At 43.7% G+C, this 16,641-nt stretch overlaps 1 protein-coding gene across 2 annotated transcripts in view; it reads right to left on the bottom strand.

Moving 5' to 3' along the window:
* Positions 1 to 16,641, bottom strand: part of cpne9 (copine family member 9) — a 385,757-nt gene that overhangs the window by 17,581 nt on the left and 351,535 nt on the right. For both annotated transcript variants that reach the window (XM_033037106.1, XM_033037105.1), the window contains 2 exons: positions 3,254 to 3,381; positions 276 to 378 (listed from right to left, as the gene is read on the bottom strand). In XM_033037106.1, the coding sequence (XP_032892997.1) occupies positions 276 to 378; positions 3,254 to 3,381 (231 nt within the window). The remainder of the gene's footprint in view (positions 1 to 275; positions 379 to 3,253; positions 3,382 to 16,641) is intronic.

Raw genomic sequence — 16,641 nt, forward strand, 5'->3', positions numbered from 1 at the left:
GTGAAGGTTTGTAGGTTAATTAGCTTCTGTAAATTATCCCCGGTGTGGACTCAGTGGGCTGAAGGGCCTGTTTCCACAGTGTAACTCTAAATTAAATTAAACTAAGCTAGACCGCGAAATGGCTTCCTTCATTGTCACATGGAAACATAAAATGGCGGAGCAGGCTTGCAGTCCTCCTTCTCCTAATTCATCCATTCAAGCCACTGACCTAAATCCATCTGCAAAGTCTATTTACCCAGTTTGATCAAAGGATGCTGAACTTAATTGCAACTCACATTAACAATGGCTTCTTTAGTTTGTACCATGTCTGAGATCACTCCATCTGTGATAATCAACAGCACAAAATACTGGGAGCCATCAGTCACTGGAGCCGCACAGCTGCAATACAAACACATGGTGGTTAGTGCCGTGTTATCTACTATCTCTTTGTCAAGAACCACATCCCGGATACTACCTTCTGTGCGCTGTAGCTTTCCACAACCCGGCAGCAACAAGATTACAGGATCGCTACAGTACAGGGATGGTCACTCAGAATAGATCACTCTACTTGGTTTGGAGGCCATTCGCTACATAGAGAGTTTGGACAAACTGGGATTGTTTTCTCTGGAACATTGGAGGTTGAGGGAAGACCTGATCAAAGTATATAAAATGATGATAAGCACAGGTAGGATAGACAGTCAGAAGCTGTTCCCCAGGGGTGAAGAAAGGCGGACTGGCGAGAGGAGGGATGTGGTGTCCAAGGAAGGAGATGACTGGAGGCCCACAACAGCCTGGGACTTGCCTGGAACAGTTCTCATAAGAACTGGAGCGTGGACTTTGAAAATGGCGGCAAAACATAGCGCCTCTTGCACGCGGGCTCAGTAGACTATTTCTGTACACTTGCTATTCGACGATCAGGGGTATGGAAATACTCTATTGGCCTGTTTGTAAGAAAGAATTTCACTGTGTTTGCACTCTGCAAATGTGACCATAAAAGCACCTTTGATCCATTGAGGGTGGAAGTGTCACAGACTAGAGGGCATAGCTTTAAGGTGAGAGGGGTAAAGTTTAAAGATGTGCAGAAGAAACTATTTTACACAGAGGGTGGGAGTGCTTGGAAGGCACTGCCAGGAGCGGGTATGATGGAGGCAGATACAATAATAGCATTTAAGAGGCTTTTGGATAGGCACATGGATATGCAGGGAATGGAGGGATATGGATCGTGTGCTAGCAGATAAGATTAATTTAGATTGGAATCATGTTCAACGCAGACATTATGCGCGTAAAAGCCTGTTACTGTGCTATACTGTTCTATGTACTGTGTAAATAGATTCTAGGTTGTACTTCGGATGGCAATAGGTAAGAGATTCACCAAACCATAGACCACTGGTGTGGTGTTGGTTGGACCATAAGCCATAAATGACTTGTTATCCTGGCGAACCCTGACATCAGTGTATAAGAAGGAACTGCAGATGCAGGTTTAAACCGAAGATGCACCCAAAAAGCTGGAGTAACTCAGTGGGGCAGGCAGCATCACTGGAGAGATGGATGATGGATGATGATTCGGGTGGAGACCCTGCTTCAGACTGGTTAGGGATAAGGGAAACGAGAGATATAGACGGTGATGTGGAGAGATAAAGAACAATGAATGAAAGATATGCAAAAAAGTAACGATGATAAAGGAAACAGGCCATTGTATGTTGTTTGACATGATGCTGACCACAGCATTGCTGGGACCGACACTCACACAAAGAGAGGCTATTGGCAGCTATTGATTAGGAAACAGAGGGAAACATTCCAGTGAGTGCGCAGATCACGACATCCTCTTAAGCAACATAAAGTAACTGTGCACAATCCCAATAGCTAACCCGACTATGTTGAGGGAGGAATTCATCCTGTTAACTTCTTTTGACTTAATTTAAGAATGGGAGTAGCATTCAATGCATTTTTTACCTTTACTTTATTTGTTTAGTGTGTACAACAGAAGGCAAATAAATTCCCTGTCAACAATAACTTGAGACATATATAGCCTGGGTAAGTGCCAGACTTGGTATTATTGTAATGGAATATTATTAGCTCCAGAAATCTACTTTCTCTTCATTGTCCATGTGCAAGGTTTTATAGGACACTTGGGCGGAATCTATCCATCTATCCATCTATCCATCTATCCATCTATCCATCTATCCATCCATCCATCCATCCATCCATCCCTCCATCCATCCATCCATCCATCCATCCATCCATCCATCCATCCATCCATCCATCCATCCATCCATCCATCCATCCATCCATCCATCCATCCATCCATCCATCCATCCATCCATCCATCCATCCATCCATCCATCCATCCATCCATCCATCCATCTATCTATCTATCTATCTATCTCCAACTTGGGGTTGAGTGGTGTCATCTGCTTCATGATGTCCTGCCACTCTCTTCAGTCCTTAGCTAGCTGGCTAGCTCTGACCAGAGAGTTGATGTTCTTTTTGCTGCAGTCTGCTTTCAGGCAGTCATTCCATCTTTTTGGTGGCCTTCCTCTTGGGCGGTTTCCATGGACCCGTGCCTCAAATGCTAGTTTGGGAGAGCGTGATGGTGGCATTCGCTGGATATGACCGAAGTAACATAGTCTTTTTGTTGGTTTAGATGCAGGAAAGTGTGGGAAATGGGTGCATGCTGACCAAGATGGTGCCTCATGGTCAGCATGGATGAGTTGGGCTGAAGGGTCTGTTTCTATGCTGTAGGGCCCTTTGCCTCCAAGGTTGATTTTTCTTCACCGAGTATGATCAAAGTATCAGTGAGGGAAGGCATGTGCATTGACTTCCAGTTGCATAGCATGATCGTCAAGCAAGTTGTTTATAACGTGTCGAACGATCGCTGACATTTATTCTGACTAAGTAAATAAAAGTAAATCAATAACTACTTTGGGAGTTTGAATTGGTGTTCAGGAAGTCTCTGCTCTTTTCAGCCAGAGAAGATCAAGAAATTGATTTGAATAATACGAACACTTAACCAGGCCGACCCTGCAACGTCGCCAGGACAACGGGCCTTCATGGCCAGGTTAACAACTCTACACTTATCAAACTTGGACTTGAAAATGGTGCCAAAACCTGGTGACTCTTCTATATTGTCTCAGTGTATTATTCCTATACACTTGTAATCAATCTAAGATGGTGATTATGTACAGTAACTCTTTCACTGAAGTCTAGATTTCATTGTATCTCAGTACATGTGACAATAAAGTGTAATTGAATTATTATGCTCAGGGCAACTGACCTGGCGACCTGATTAATGACCGGTGCAAAGTTGGTTGGTCCGTACAGTTGCACTCGTCGCAGGCTCTGGTAATATCCCTCCAACACACCATCTATCCCGTTGCAGTTTGGGTTGTCCAGATCTGCATTCTAAAGAGAAGGCACATTAGAAAATGAACCCAATCAAAGCACAACCATAAGAATCCTAACTGAGGTGGCCTGATCATTGAATGTTGGTTTATCAGCACAGGCAACCTCCATGATATGGTCATTCAGGTAATGCCCTAACAGAATGCCCAAACCTCTGTACAAATCACGTGTACAAAATCATGAGAGGAATAGACTGGTTAGATGCACAGAGTCTCTTGCCCAGATTAGGGGAATCGAGAACCAGAGGACATCGGTTTTAGGTGACGGAGGATAGATTTCACAGGAACCTGAGGAGTAACTTTTTTGCACAAAGGATGCTGGGTGTATGGAACGAGTTGCTGGAGGAGGTGGTTGAGGCAGGGACTATCGCAACTGTTACTATCAAAAATGTTTAAGAAACATTTATCCATGTAGTGTAGGAAGCAACTGCAGAAGTTGGTTTACACCAAAGATAGACACTATAGATAGACAAATGCTGGAGTAACTCAGCGGGACAGGCAGCATCTGGGAATAGAAGGAATGGGTGACGGTTCGGGCAAGGTAGGTATGTTACAAAACTTACCTTCAGCGGCGCTGCAGTTCTGTCACTGGCCGTGTGCGCGTCTTTGGCGCCTTTGAGGGGGGGTGGGCGGGATTAAAATGCCGTTTTCTCCTGCCTGTCCGAGATATATTTTCTCGGGCTACTACCTGGTGCTGAAAAATCGTTCCAACTTGCGTTCTCGGAAGTTTAAAAATACCGCGGGGCAATTTAATCCCTGGAGTAAAATAAAAATCTTAAATAAAATAACGCCGTCAACGCCGACAACGGGGCGGATCTCACGTATGCGACAAAACATAAGGTAAGTCTTCTATTTTACATATAAACTTGCTTATGTGCAAGTTTAATGTGATTATGTAAATATACGAACCGGCAGTGCTTTTCCTGCTGATATGAGGTTTAAATTCACCGCAACCGCAACGTTCCAAACGATCGCGTTCCACAAAATCTCACTCGCAAGATGATTTAAAAGCCAATTAATTTACGGGAATTAAACACTAAATTCCTTCCATTTGGCCTATAAATTTATGACAATGAGATTTAAAAATCATGTAATATTGTGAGTTCTTGTGTGAATGTTATTTGGACACTTAGGCTATTTAAAAATGTCAACCTTATCTTAAGAAATGGATAGATGTTTTGATCTAGTAATTGAATTTTGTAATTAGCTACAATTAGGTAACTAACTAATTATATGCTTTAATTTCAGGTCATCCAAGTAAGATTGTTTTATATTTGTTTCAGAATGCTTCAATCTATAATAACTGAAAATTTCATTCAGTTCTCTTAATTTTTAAGAAAGTTATGGGCATTTGACTGTCCTTGATCACAGCTTTTGAGTTAAGTTAATGGAAAAACAATAGGGAACAAGATGCTAATTTCAGAGTATGAAAATGGCCATAACTTTCTTAATACTGAAGATATGAAAGTGAATTAGGTGTCAAATTAAACTTATTTTTATGCTTTATCTCATGGGATAAATTGCAGACTTGATTTTTAAAATCTCAAAATTTTATAACATTGCTAGGTCAGGTCTCGACCTGAAACGTCACCCATTCCTTCTGTCCAGAGATGCTGCCTGTCCCGCTGAGTTACTCTAGCATTTTGTGTCTATCTTCAGTGTATGGATAGGATGGATGTAGAGGGACATTGGCCAAACACAGGCAGGTGGGACTAGAATAAGTGGGACATATTGATCGGTGTGGGCAAGTTGGGCTGCAAGGCTATGTCCATGCTGCATGACTCTATGACTCAATGACTTCTCAAAAGTTTGAGGTATGGAATAAAATTTGCTCTTGTGGAATTTATGTAATAAACACAAAATTAATATATTTTTAAGCATGTTCAGATGACGAGGCTTCACATTATGGAAAATCACCAAAAGGACAGTCTTTCAAGACCACAAACCTTCCCCCTTGGAAGGTAGGGGTCGACTGTACAGAAGGTTCCTAGATTATGGAAGAACCAGCTTACAGCAATCCCACTTGAGGCAAATTCTCCCAGACTCTTCTCTTTGGTGTAATACGGGAATCGCTTCACCAGGAAACAATGCATAGACACCCATAGAAAAAGGCAAATTATCTGAAAGCCTAAAGGGCCTGTCCCACTTTCACGACCTAATTCACGACCTCTGCCGAGTTTGCCCTTGACTCGTACTCACAGCATGGTCGTCATGAGGACGTAGGTAGGTCGTAGCAGGCCGTGATGCTAGTCGTAGGTACTCATGGCATCAAGTAGGTCGGGGCGTTTTTCTAGCCTGATGAAAAATGTCCACGAGTAAAAAAGGTCGTGAATTAGGTCATGAAAGTGGGATAGGCCCTAAACTCTCCTTTTGGTAATATCAAGCGTTAATAACACTAGACCTATATCTCATTAGTACAGACTTTCTTTCACTAAACTGCTGATAGCGTTCTTGCTCAGTGGCAGATCGACTTCCCCTTTGTCTCCACACAGGCTGCATTCAGACAAATATTTGTCACAGTTTACGTTGGTAATCTTTGCTGACCTTCTGCAGTCTATTTGCAAATCGGTCTCCAGAGGCTGTCGAGGCTGAAGATTTCACATTACGATTTTGGTACTAACTTACCGAAAACTCAGCTAACAGACAGATCTCAGGAACAGAATCTCCATGTAACCTGAAGTACTCCTACATTGTATGTTTTAGTTAATTTTTGAATCTAGAACAAAACAGCTTCTGCTCTATGTCTAGGCACCCCAGATTCATAAATTGAGTGTCAGAAAATCTCATCAAAGAAACCATCCAATTTTGCACCATTAATTCAACGAAGGAAAATTGTGCCCATACCTTTGCGATATACATTTCAACCTATCTATTTATTTTTTATTTTATTGCATCCAGGTGAACCGATGGCCTAAGAGAAGGCCAGGAAACACTGCCCAGAACCAAGATTGCTGGTACATAGAACACAAAACCTCATAATTACAATGGATTCTAAAGCCTTCTTATTACATAAGGGATTGACCAATACTTGCTACTGCTGCAAGTACTATATATTCATCAAATCATTGCAATGTACAGCACAGAAATGGGGCCTTTCAGCCCATGTCATCCATGCATTCCTATGTTAATCCCATTTGCTCGTTGTAGGGCTTTGCCCCTCTTTGCCTTTCCAAGAATCTGTCCATTTGCCATAAACATTGTAATTATATCTGTCTCCACCACCTCCTCTGGCAGCGCATTTCAAATATTCACCACCCACTGTGCGAAAAATGTATCCTTCAAACCTTTAAATTTATCCTCTTTCACTTTAAACCTGTGCTGTTCGGTTCTAGACTTTCCCGCTGTGAGAAAAATATTCTGACCATCTATCTTATTTATACCTCTTAAATATTTACAACATCACCCTCCAATCTCATATGTTTCAGTGAGAATATCACAGCCACTTCAATCTCTCCTTAGAACAACATCCCTCCATACCAGGCAAGTTCTTGATGAATCTCTTCTGCACCAGATCCTTCCAGTTGTGTTTAAGAAAGAATTGCAGATGCTGGAAAAATCGAAGGTAGACAAGGTAGACCAGTAGTGTGGTGACCAGAACTATACACAATATTCTAACCAATATTTTGTACAACGGCAATGTGGCATCCAATCTCTTATGCTCAATGTTTAGTTTAGTTTAGAGATACAGCGGGGAAACAGGCCCTTCGGTCCACCTAGTCTGCACCGACCAGCGATCCTCGCACATTAACACTATCTTATAAATAGTACCTAGCCAATTAACCTACAAACCTGTATATCGCGATGCCTTGCCTGGGTCGCCGCGCTGGAGCTCTGGCGAGCTGGACCGCCGTGAGCAACATCTCCGGGCTGCGGGTTTGCGGAGCGGAGAGGCGGCGTGCGGAGAGGCGGCGTGCGTAGAGGCGGCAAGGCGGCAGTGCGGAGAGCGGGCGCCGACTTTTTCATCTGGAGCCTGGGAGCGCCAAACCGGCGCGGCCTTGTCGGCTTCGGCAGCCGCGGGCTCCAACCAAGAAGCGGCCGTTCCAAGTGGCCCAGCCACCGAAAGGACTCTCCCGACGCCGGGGCAAGACCACCCGGTGAGAACGGCCAGGGACATCGGGCCTCCGTACAGGCAATTGCGGTGGCCTCAATAGGCCTGACTTTGGGGTGAACATGAGGTGGGGACTGGACATTGTGCCTTCCTCCACAGTGCTATCCACTGTGGGGGGATGATTTTTTTGTCAAATTGTACTCCTGTAGGTCTGTGTCCAAGATGGCTGCCGTGAAGAGAGAGTGGACGCTGGCGCGCTTTGGCTGCCGCTGCTCCCTCTTCACACTGTGTTTTTGATTTTCTGTTTTTGGATTGAATTCTGTATTTAATTTGTGTCACTGTGATGTCTTTAATTACTTGTTTTATTCCGATTATATGTTTTTATTCCGATTACTATGTAAGGTGTCCTTGAGATGTATGAAAGGCGCCCATTAAATAAAATTTATTATTATTATTATTATATCTCTGGAGTGTGGGAGGAAATCGAAGTTCTCGGAGAAAACCCATGCAGGTCATGGGGCGAACATACAAACTCCGTATAGACAAGCACCCGTAGCCAGGATCGAACCTGGGTCTTTGGCACTGTAAGCACTGTATGGCAGCAACTCTACCACTGCGCCCTATGTCTTGGCCTTTGAAGGCAAGCATACTTAATACCATTAGATATTCCCTTCTGCAGATTGTTCTCTTCCTTCAAAATTAATTCCACTGAAGATAATAACACTAAGACTAAGCTCCATCCAAGACCACAAGAAATTGCAGAGAATTGTAGACGCAGCCCAGACCATCATAACCTCCCTTCCATTGACTCCATCTACACTTCACGCTGCCTCGGCAAGGCCACCAGCATCATCAAGGACCAGTCTCACCCCGGTCACTCCCTCTTCTCCCCTTCCCCATCAGGCAAGAGTTACTGGAGTGTGAAAACGCACACCTGCCGATTCAGGGACAGTTTCTACCCAGCTGTTAACAGGCAACTGAACCATGCTATCACCAAAGAGAGAGTGGCCCTGACCTATCAGCTACCTCATTGCAGATCCTTGGACTATCATTAATCGGACTTTACTGGTTTATCTTACACTGAACTTTATTCCATTTATCCTGTATCTGTACACTGTGGGCGGTTTGATTATAATCACATACAGTCTTTCCATTGACTGTACAGCCCGTAACAAAAAAGCTTTTCACTGTACCTTGGAACATGTGACAATGAACTAAACTAATTTTGGAGGTAGAATGGATTGTGGTAACTATGATGACATCGAGTTTTCACACCATCCTGCTGGATTGTATGTTCATTTACTGTATATAATGTGTGCCTATATAGTATAAATAATTGGTGCCAGCTTCTAACATATTGAAATTCTGATGAGATTTTGAGATTCTGCCTATTATTTTTAACTTCTGATGATGTAATTCACATTCTGTTAATTAAACCACAACAAACACATCTTCCTTGCAGTGTTCAAGCATAAAAAAATATTTTTCAGTGCAGATCTCTTGACCTCTCTGTGGAATTATTCCGTCTGTAATAAAACTTTGTTAACAGGCACTTGCATGGAAAATCCAATGTGCATGCAAGTAAATATTTTTCCTCTCACAAACAATGTTTCACCTTCTGATTTGCCTATCGTGTGCTGTGTGCCACTGCCTGCATCCTTATCTCTACTGTAGCCCCCTCTATAGACCCTCAGACTATCTTTAATCGTACTTTACTAGACTTTATCTAAACAAGCACTAAACATTATTCCCTTTATCCTCTATCTGTACACTGTGGATGGCTCGATGTTAACCATGTATAGTCTTTCCACTGACTGGATAGCACGCGGCAGTAAAGCTTTTCACTGTACCTCAGTACACGTGACAATAATAAACTAAACTACAACAAAAACTAAAGTGCTCTGCTGCTGTGGATACAAGGAGCTGCTGATGCTGGTTTACAAAATAAAAATACATTAACCGTTACCCAGAGAGATGCACGGTGGTGCGGTGGGAGAGTTGCGGCCTAATGCCCCTGTCCCACTTTGGAAACCTGAACGGAAACCTCTGGAGACTTTGCGCCCCACCCAAAGTTTCCATGAGGTTCCCGGAGGTTGCAGGTGGTTGCCGGAGGTTGCAGGTAGTGGAAGCAGGTAGGGAGACTGACAAAAACCTCCGGGAACCGCACGGAAACCTTGGGTGGGGCGCAAAGTCTCCAGAGGTTTCCGTTTAGGTTTCCTAAGTGGGACGGGCATTACAGCGCTTGCAGCGCCGGAGATCCGGGTTCGATCCCGACTACGGGTGCTGTCTGTATGGAGTTTGTACGTTCTCCCCGTGACCACGTGGATTTTCTCCGAGAACTTCGGTTTCTTCCCACACTCCAAAGACGTACAGGTATGTTGGTTAATTGGCTTGGTAAATGTAAAAATTGGCCCTAGTGTGTGTAGGACAGTGTTAACATTTAGGAATCACTGGTAGGCGCGGACTCGGTGGGCCGAAGAGCCTGTTTCTGCGCTGTATCTCCAAACTAAACTCTAACCTATCCATGTTCTCCAGAGATGCTGCCTGACCTTGTTGAGTTACTCCAGCACTTTGTTGTTCTGTTGCCAATGCTAAGATGCAAATGTGGTCACCTTCACTTTTACACTGTTATGCCCCTGTCCCACTTAGGCAATCTTTTAGGCGACTACAAGCCCTTTAGAGAGTGCACTAACTGTATTGGGTCAGAGGTTGCAATACTGTAGTCAGTCAGAGGCAGCACCAACACTGAGAAGACTGAGACAGATGAAAGTAACAGAAGGAAGAATACATTTGCATGGACAATACATTTACATGAATTCAGCTTCCATAAAAGAACAAGAACAAAACCTGCTAATTTACTTTTCCTCCCACCCTCTGCATCTTAAAACATGATTTTGGCCTATTTTTTGCCAGTGAATTGCCCGGGATCTGGAGCACTGGGCTAGATGCCAGCGGCCCTGACCCCCAGCCCTGCCTGCAGTTATCCCTCACACATAATGGGGCTGGTGAATGGGACCCATCTCATAGACCTGAGGCACCCTGGAGTGCACTGGTGTTGAGCTTATAGGACTTGATATTACAATCCCTACTATAATTGGCACCTTCTTACTATCTTGAGTGGGTGCCAATGGATAGAGTGGTGGCTGCCTTTACAGAAACTAGGAGGCAGACATTCCTCTTGACAGTGGCAAAGCATTAGCCCCAATTGTCCCAGCTGTAAAAACTACAGGTCATTCTTCATATTTTTTAAATGCCTTTAACATTCATGGACATATAAAAATAATACAATTAAAGACAACAATTTATTAAAAATGAGAAATACTATCATAATAAAGATGGTTAACTAAAAACGCATGACTTCGGGAGAGTGACATGAGAATGGGGTTGAGAGGGAAAGATTGATCAGCCATGATTGAATGGCAGAGTAGAATTGATGGGTCGAATGGCCTAATTCTGCTCCTATAACATATTAACTTGGAAGCACACAATCAAACACATAGACCCTAGAAAAGTATAGCACAGAAACAGGCCCTTCGGCCCACAATGTCTGTGCCGAACATGATGCCACGATAAACTAACCTTGTCTGTTTCCATATGATCCATAACCCTCATTCCCAGCCTATCCACAATCCTGTGAAATGCCACAATCGTATCTACCTCCACCGCCACCCCTGGCAATACGTTCCAGACACCCACCATCATCTGTTTTAAAAATCCCGCATTTTTAGGACATTAAACTAAAGGAAAATACTTATTTTAAAATAGTAATTTATCTTCTCTCTGCTTCCTCTGTAAAGCCTTGCAGTTCTGCTTCAAATGGCCTATCATCCATCCTCATCTGCTTCCACCTATCATCCACCTGCCCCAACCCACCTTCCCACTTACTGGCAATCTTTTCTCATTCCTCTAACCTCAGGGTCTCTCACTAAAACATTGACTTACACCTTTTACCTCCATAGATGCTGCTTGATCCGCTGAGTTTCCACAGCAATCAGTTTGTTTTTGTGAAGAAAGGAACTGCAGATGTTGGTTTATACCAAAGATATACACAAAATGCTGGAGTTACTCTGTGGGTCAGGCAGCATCTCTGGAGAAAAGGATGAGGTGACGTTTTGGGTCAGAACCCAACTTCAGAACCCATTTTTGTTCCAGATTCCAGTATTTCTAGTTTAGTTTAGTGTAGAGATACAGAATGGAAACAGGCCCTTTGGCACACCGAGTCCATGCCGACCAGCGATCACCCGCTCACACCAGCTCCATGTAATCCCACTTTGTCATCTAGTCCCTACACACTAGGGGGAATTTACAGAGCCTAACTAACCTCAAAATCCACGCGGTCACGGGGAGAATGTGCAAACTCCACACAGACAGCACCCGAGGCCAGGATCAAACCTGCGTCCGTCTGTGGGTTTGTAGGTCGACACTTGATTAGTAAGGGCAACAAAGGTTACGGTAAGAAGCCAAGATAATGGTCACAGTATAAGAATAAGGGGTAGGGCATTTAGGGATGAGAAGAGAAAAACCGTTTTCACCCAGAGAGTTGTGAATCTGTGGAATTCTCTGCCACAGAAGGCAGTGGTGGCCAATTCACTGGATGCTTTCAAGAGAGAATTAGATATAGCTCATAGGGCTAACGGAATCAAGGGATATGGGGAGAAAGCAGGAATGGGGTATTGATTTTGGATGATCAGCCATGATCATATGGCCTACCGAATGGGGTACTCCTGCACCTGTTTTCTATATTTCTATAATGGGAAAAATATATTAGCATTGATCGAATGGTGAAACAGACTCGATGGGCCGAATGGCCTAATTCTGGTCTTATGTCTTACTGTTAATTGGCCTCTGTAATATTGCCTCAGGAGTGTAGGGAGTGGATGCAAATGTGAGATAATATGGAACTAATGTTAACGGAGCTCGATGGCCGGCATGGACACTGTGGGCCAAAGGGCCTGTTTCCATGCTGTATCTTTCAATCAATCAATACTAACTGGACTTTAAATGGCTGAATCTCATTCAGAATCCCCACCAATACTCCATCGATGCCCTTAGTGCATGCGTGGCATTTTCTGTCATGTTCCAGTGACAGGAAGTGTGGAGATGCGTTGAAGGTAGTATTCTGTACAACATTAAATGACTGATTTCAGCTTAATTAATAACTCCAGAGAGGGTGGTTCGCACCAATTACAACTCCACTGCACAATTTACAAATAATGACACAGTCAAGAATTTTGTAGCGGACTTTGTAGTATGAATTCAAATCCAAGCCATGACACTTCAATGTTTACAGTGTACAAATAAACCCAATTTACCAAAATAGATCTTTTATCCCTAGGCAACCAAGTGGCATTATGATTTAAATGGCCCTTTTATCTCAGGTGACGTGATTTTAACTCTAGCTGAGTAAAATAACTCTTCTATTTAACAGGAAGCAGTGTGGCACAGCGCATCACGGTAATGAGTTATAAAGGAAGTGAGTACAATCATTATGAGGAACCCTAGGGTATACGAGTTCATCCTCATCATTCTGATCTCTCTTCAGTAACACAGAGTGCAGCACACATTTGCTCATTTTACACGTGAGACGGAGATCAGACCCCCAGAATATTCCAGAGAGGTGTGTTGGAATAATACTTTGTAAAGGCTGACAGACGGCATTCTTCCTGCATCCATTACTCATTCAAGTGGCTACTTGAAAACAAGAATGGGAAATAAGTTTTTATCTATCTAATTGGCAGTAGGTGGTTACATTGGAGGTAACAATTATAAGAATGTGACTGAGAGGTCCAGTGGCTATAAACGGTAGCAAAGTGCCACGTATAATTCTTGGGTATTAAAGGATGCTCTTTTGTGAAGGAAGACAAAGTCTAATGCAGCAGAAATTAACCTTGTTCTAAATCTACCGGTGTTATGCCTGATATTAACACTGTGCACCAAAGCAGAAATGTTCCATTTGTCTAGCACAGTGGCACAGCGGTAGAGTTGGTGTGCTGCCTTACTGTGCCAGAGACCTGAGTTCAATCCTGACTATGCATGCTGTCCGTACGGAGTTTGCACGTTCTCTCTGTGACTGCGTGGGTTTTCTCCGGGTGCTCCAGTTTCCTCCCACACCCCAAAGACGTGCAGGTTTGTGCATTCATTGGTTTCTGTAAGTTGTACCGAGTGTGTATTGTGTATTTATTCTGTTCATTTCTGGGGACCATGCTATGGGACAGATGTTGTCAAGCTGGAAAAGGTACAGAGAAGATTTACGAGGATGTTGCCAGGACTAGAGGGTCTGAGCTATAGGGAGAGATTGAGTAGGTTGGGACTCTATTTCTTGGAACACAGGAGGATGAGGGGTGATCTTATAGTGGTGTATAAAATCATGAGAGGAATAGATCGGGTAGATGCACGTAGTCTTTTGCCCAGAGTAGGTGAATCGAGGACCAGAGGACATAGATTTAAGGTGAAGGGGAAAAGATTTATTAGGAATCTGAGGGGTAACTTTTTCACACAAAGGGTGGTGGGTGCATGGAACAAACTGCCAGAGGAGGTTGTTGAGGCTGGGACTATCCCAACATTTAAGAAACAGTTAGATAGGTACATGGTTTGGAGGGATATGGACCAAATGTGAGCAGGTGGGAGTAGCGTAGCTGGGACAAATTGGGCTGAAGAGCCTGTTTCCACACTGCATCACTCTATGTGTAGGTTAGAGCTAGTGTACGGGTGATCATTGGTCAGCGTGGACTCGGTGGGCCAAAGTGCCTGTATGCACGCTGTATCTCTAAACTAAACTAAATTATACACAGTGGCGCAGAGGTAGAGTTTCTGCCTTACAGCTCTAGAGACCCAGGTTCGTTCCTGACTACGGGTGCTGTCTTTAAGGAGTTTGGGCGTTATCCTTGTGACCACATGGGTTTTCTCCAAGTGCTCTGGTTTTCCCCCACAAAGACTTACAGCTTGTAGATTAATTTCCCCTAGTGTGTAGGATAGTGCTAGTGTACGGGGTGATTGGTGGTCGGGGCAGATGCTGTATCTCTAAAGTCTTAAGTAAAGTCTAAATCTGATGACATGAGGAGCAAAGGAGGGAGAATCCACACAAAATGTGGTCACGGATATTCCAGGGCTCTCAAAGCTTTCAGTGAAGTGGGGTGAGAAGGATGGAGGGAGTTATGGAAGGAGTTAGACATAAAGGTGAAGATATAAAGAAGGACGCAAAACAAACTGGAACCAATGTCAATTTGCAAGGACTGGAATAGTTAGTGAGCAAGAACTGATTTGGTGTAGAATAAGGGGAGAAAATTGAGAAGGGTGTATGGCTTGCAATGGGGACAAGCGGTAATAATTTTAGCCTTCCTGCGGTTTAGCAGGAGGAATGTTTGCTGGAAACAAACTGTACCACAGGACTGCAAATGAACAGTATAGCTCAGGGCAGAGTCAACACAGCAATTAACTATCCTTCACAATGGACAGAAACAAAGATATTTCCTGGGGCTTGTTCAACATAATGCAATGCCTGAGGGTATGCCAAAGGGAACTCAAACCTTATGCTGACTGTAGACAGTTGTTTCCTCGGCCTGTTTATCTGAAGATTATAGCCAGTCCACGGTTGCTGCCTCTACTTGCAGCTCATGTGCACGCCAGCACAACTGCAAGAAGGGTCTCGACCCAAAACGTCACCCAGTCCTTCTCTCCAGAGATGCTGCCTGTCCCGCTGAGTTACTCCAGCAGTGTAAACCAGCATCTGCAGTTCCTTCCCACACATTTCAACTGCAGGAGGGTGGACTCCTCTGCTCCGTGTCAGCTACTTGTACGATGACATAACAAATTGGACCAGTTTTCTTTCACAAGTGGGTGCAGCGTCCCACTGCGATATTTTGAAGAGCTCTCTCTGGTGCTTTTGCCAGGACTGACGAAAGTACAAAATAATGGAGCATGAGCAGGCCATTCGGTCCTTCAAGCCTGCTCTTGTCATTCAATATGATCATGGGTGATCATTCATAGTTTAGTTTATTGTCACGTGTACCGAGGTACAGTGAAAAGCTTTTGCTGCATGCTAACCAGTCAGTGGAAAGCCAATACATGATTACAATCGAGGCCAGCACAGTGTACAGATACATGATAAGAGAATAACGTTTAGTGCAAGATAAAACCAGAATAGTCCAATCAAAGATAATCTGAGGGTCACCAATGAGGTAGATAATAGTTCAGGCCTGCTCTCTAGTTGTGGTGGGATGATTCAGTGCCCTTTCCTGCTTCCCCCCCATTTACTTTTAGCTATTAGTACCATATCTAATTCTGGTTAGCACACAACAAAAACCTTTCACTGTACCTGGGTACATGTGACAAATAACTAAATTCAACCTACGTCCATTTTGAATATATTTAATGATTTGACCTCAACTGCCTGTTGCTGTGGGGAATTCTGTACTGAGTTTGTACGTTCTACCTGTGACCGCATGGGTTTTCTTCGGGTGCTCTGGTTTCTTCCCACATTCCAAAGACGTGCGGGTTTGTAGATTAATTGATTTCTGAAAAAATTGCCCCTAGTGTGTAGGATGTGATACTGGGATAACATAGAACTGGTGATTGTTGGTTGGCACAAACTCAGTATGCCGAAGGGCCTGTTTCCGCGCTGTATCTCTAAAGTAAACTAAACTAGACTCGACTCGACTCGACTAAACAACTAAACTAACTAAACTAAAATTCCAGTTTCCCCACAATTTGGGTAAAGACATTTCCCTTCATCTCAGTCCTAAATGGAATGTCACATACAGTATCTTTAGATTGTGAACACTGGTTCTGGATAACCTCACCATTGCTAACATCCTTCCTGCATCTGCTCAGTCCCAACAGGTCCTGAGCAAAACAGAAAGTGCTGTTTAAACTCAGTGGGTAATAATCACAGTATTCTCTGGAGGGAATAGGGCAACGTTTCAGGTCAGGACCCTTCTTCATCCAGAGATTCTACCTCACCTGCCGAGTTACTCCAGCATTTTGTGTTTAGATTCTAGCTTCTGCAGTTCCTTGTGTCCTCCACAGATCTTTAGGATTTAGATGTATTACTGTCACGTGTATTGAGTACAGTGAAAGTCTTTAAATGTAGAAACACAGAACTGAAGTGCATGAAGAAGGGTTCTGACTGGAAAAGTCACCTTTTCATATTCTCCAGGGATGCTACCTGACCCGCTGAATTACTCCAGCACTTTGTGTCTTTTCTACAGTGAGATG

Source organism: Amblyraja radiata, chromosome 18 (genome assembly GCF_010909765.2).
Source record: "Amblyraja radiata isolate CabotCenter1 chromosome 18, sAmbRad1.1.pri, whole genome shotgun sequence".
Taxonomy (NCBI): Eukaryota; Metazoa; Chordata; class Chondrichthyes; order Rajiformes; family Rajidae; genus Amblyraja; species Amblyraja radiata.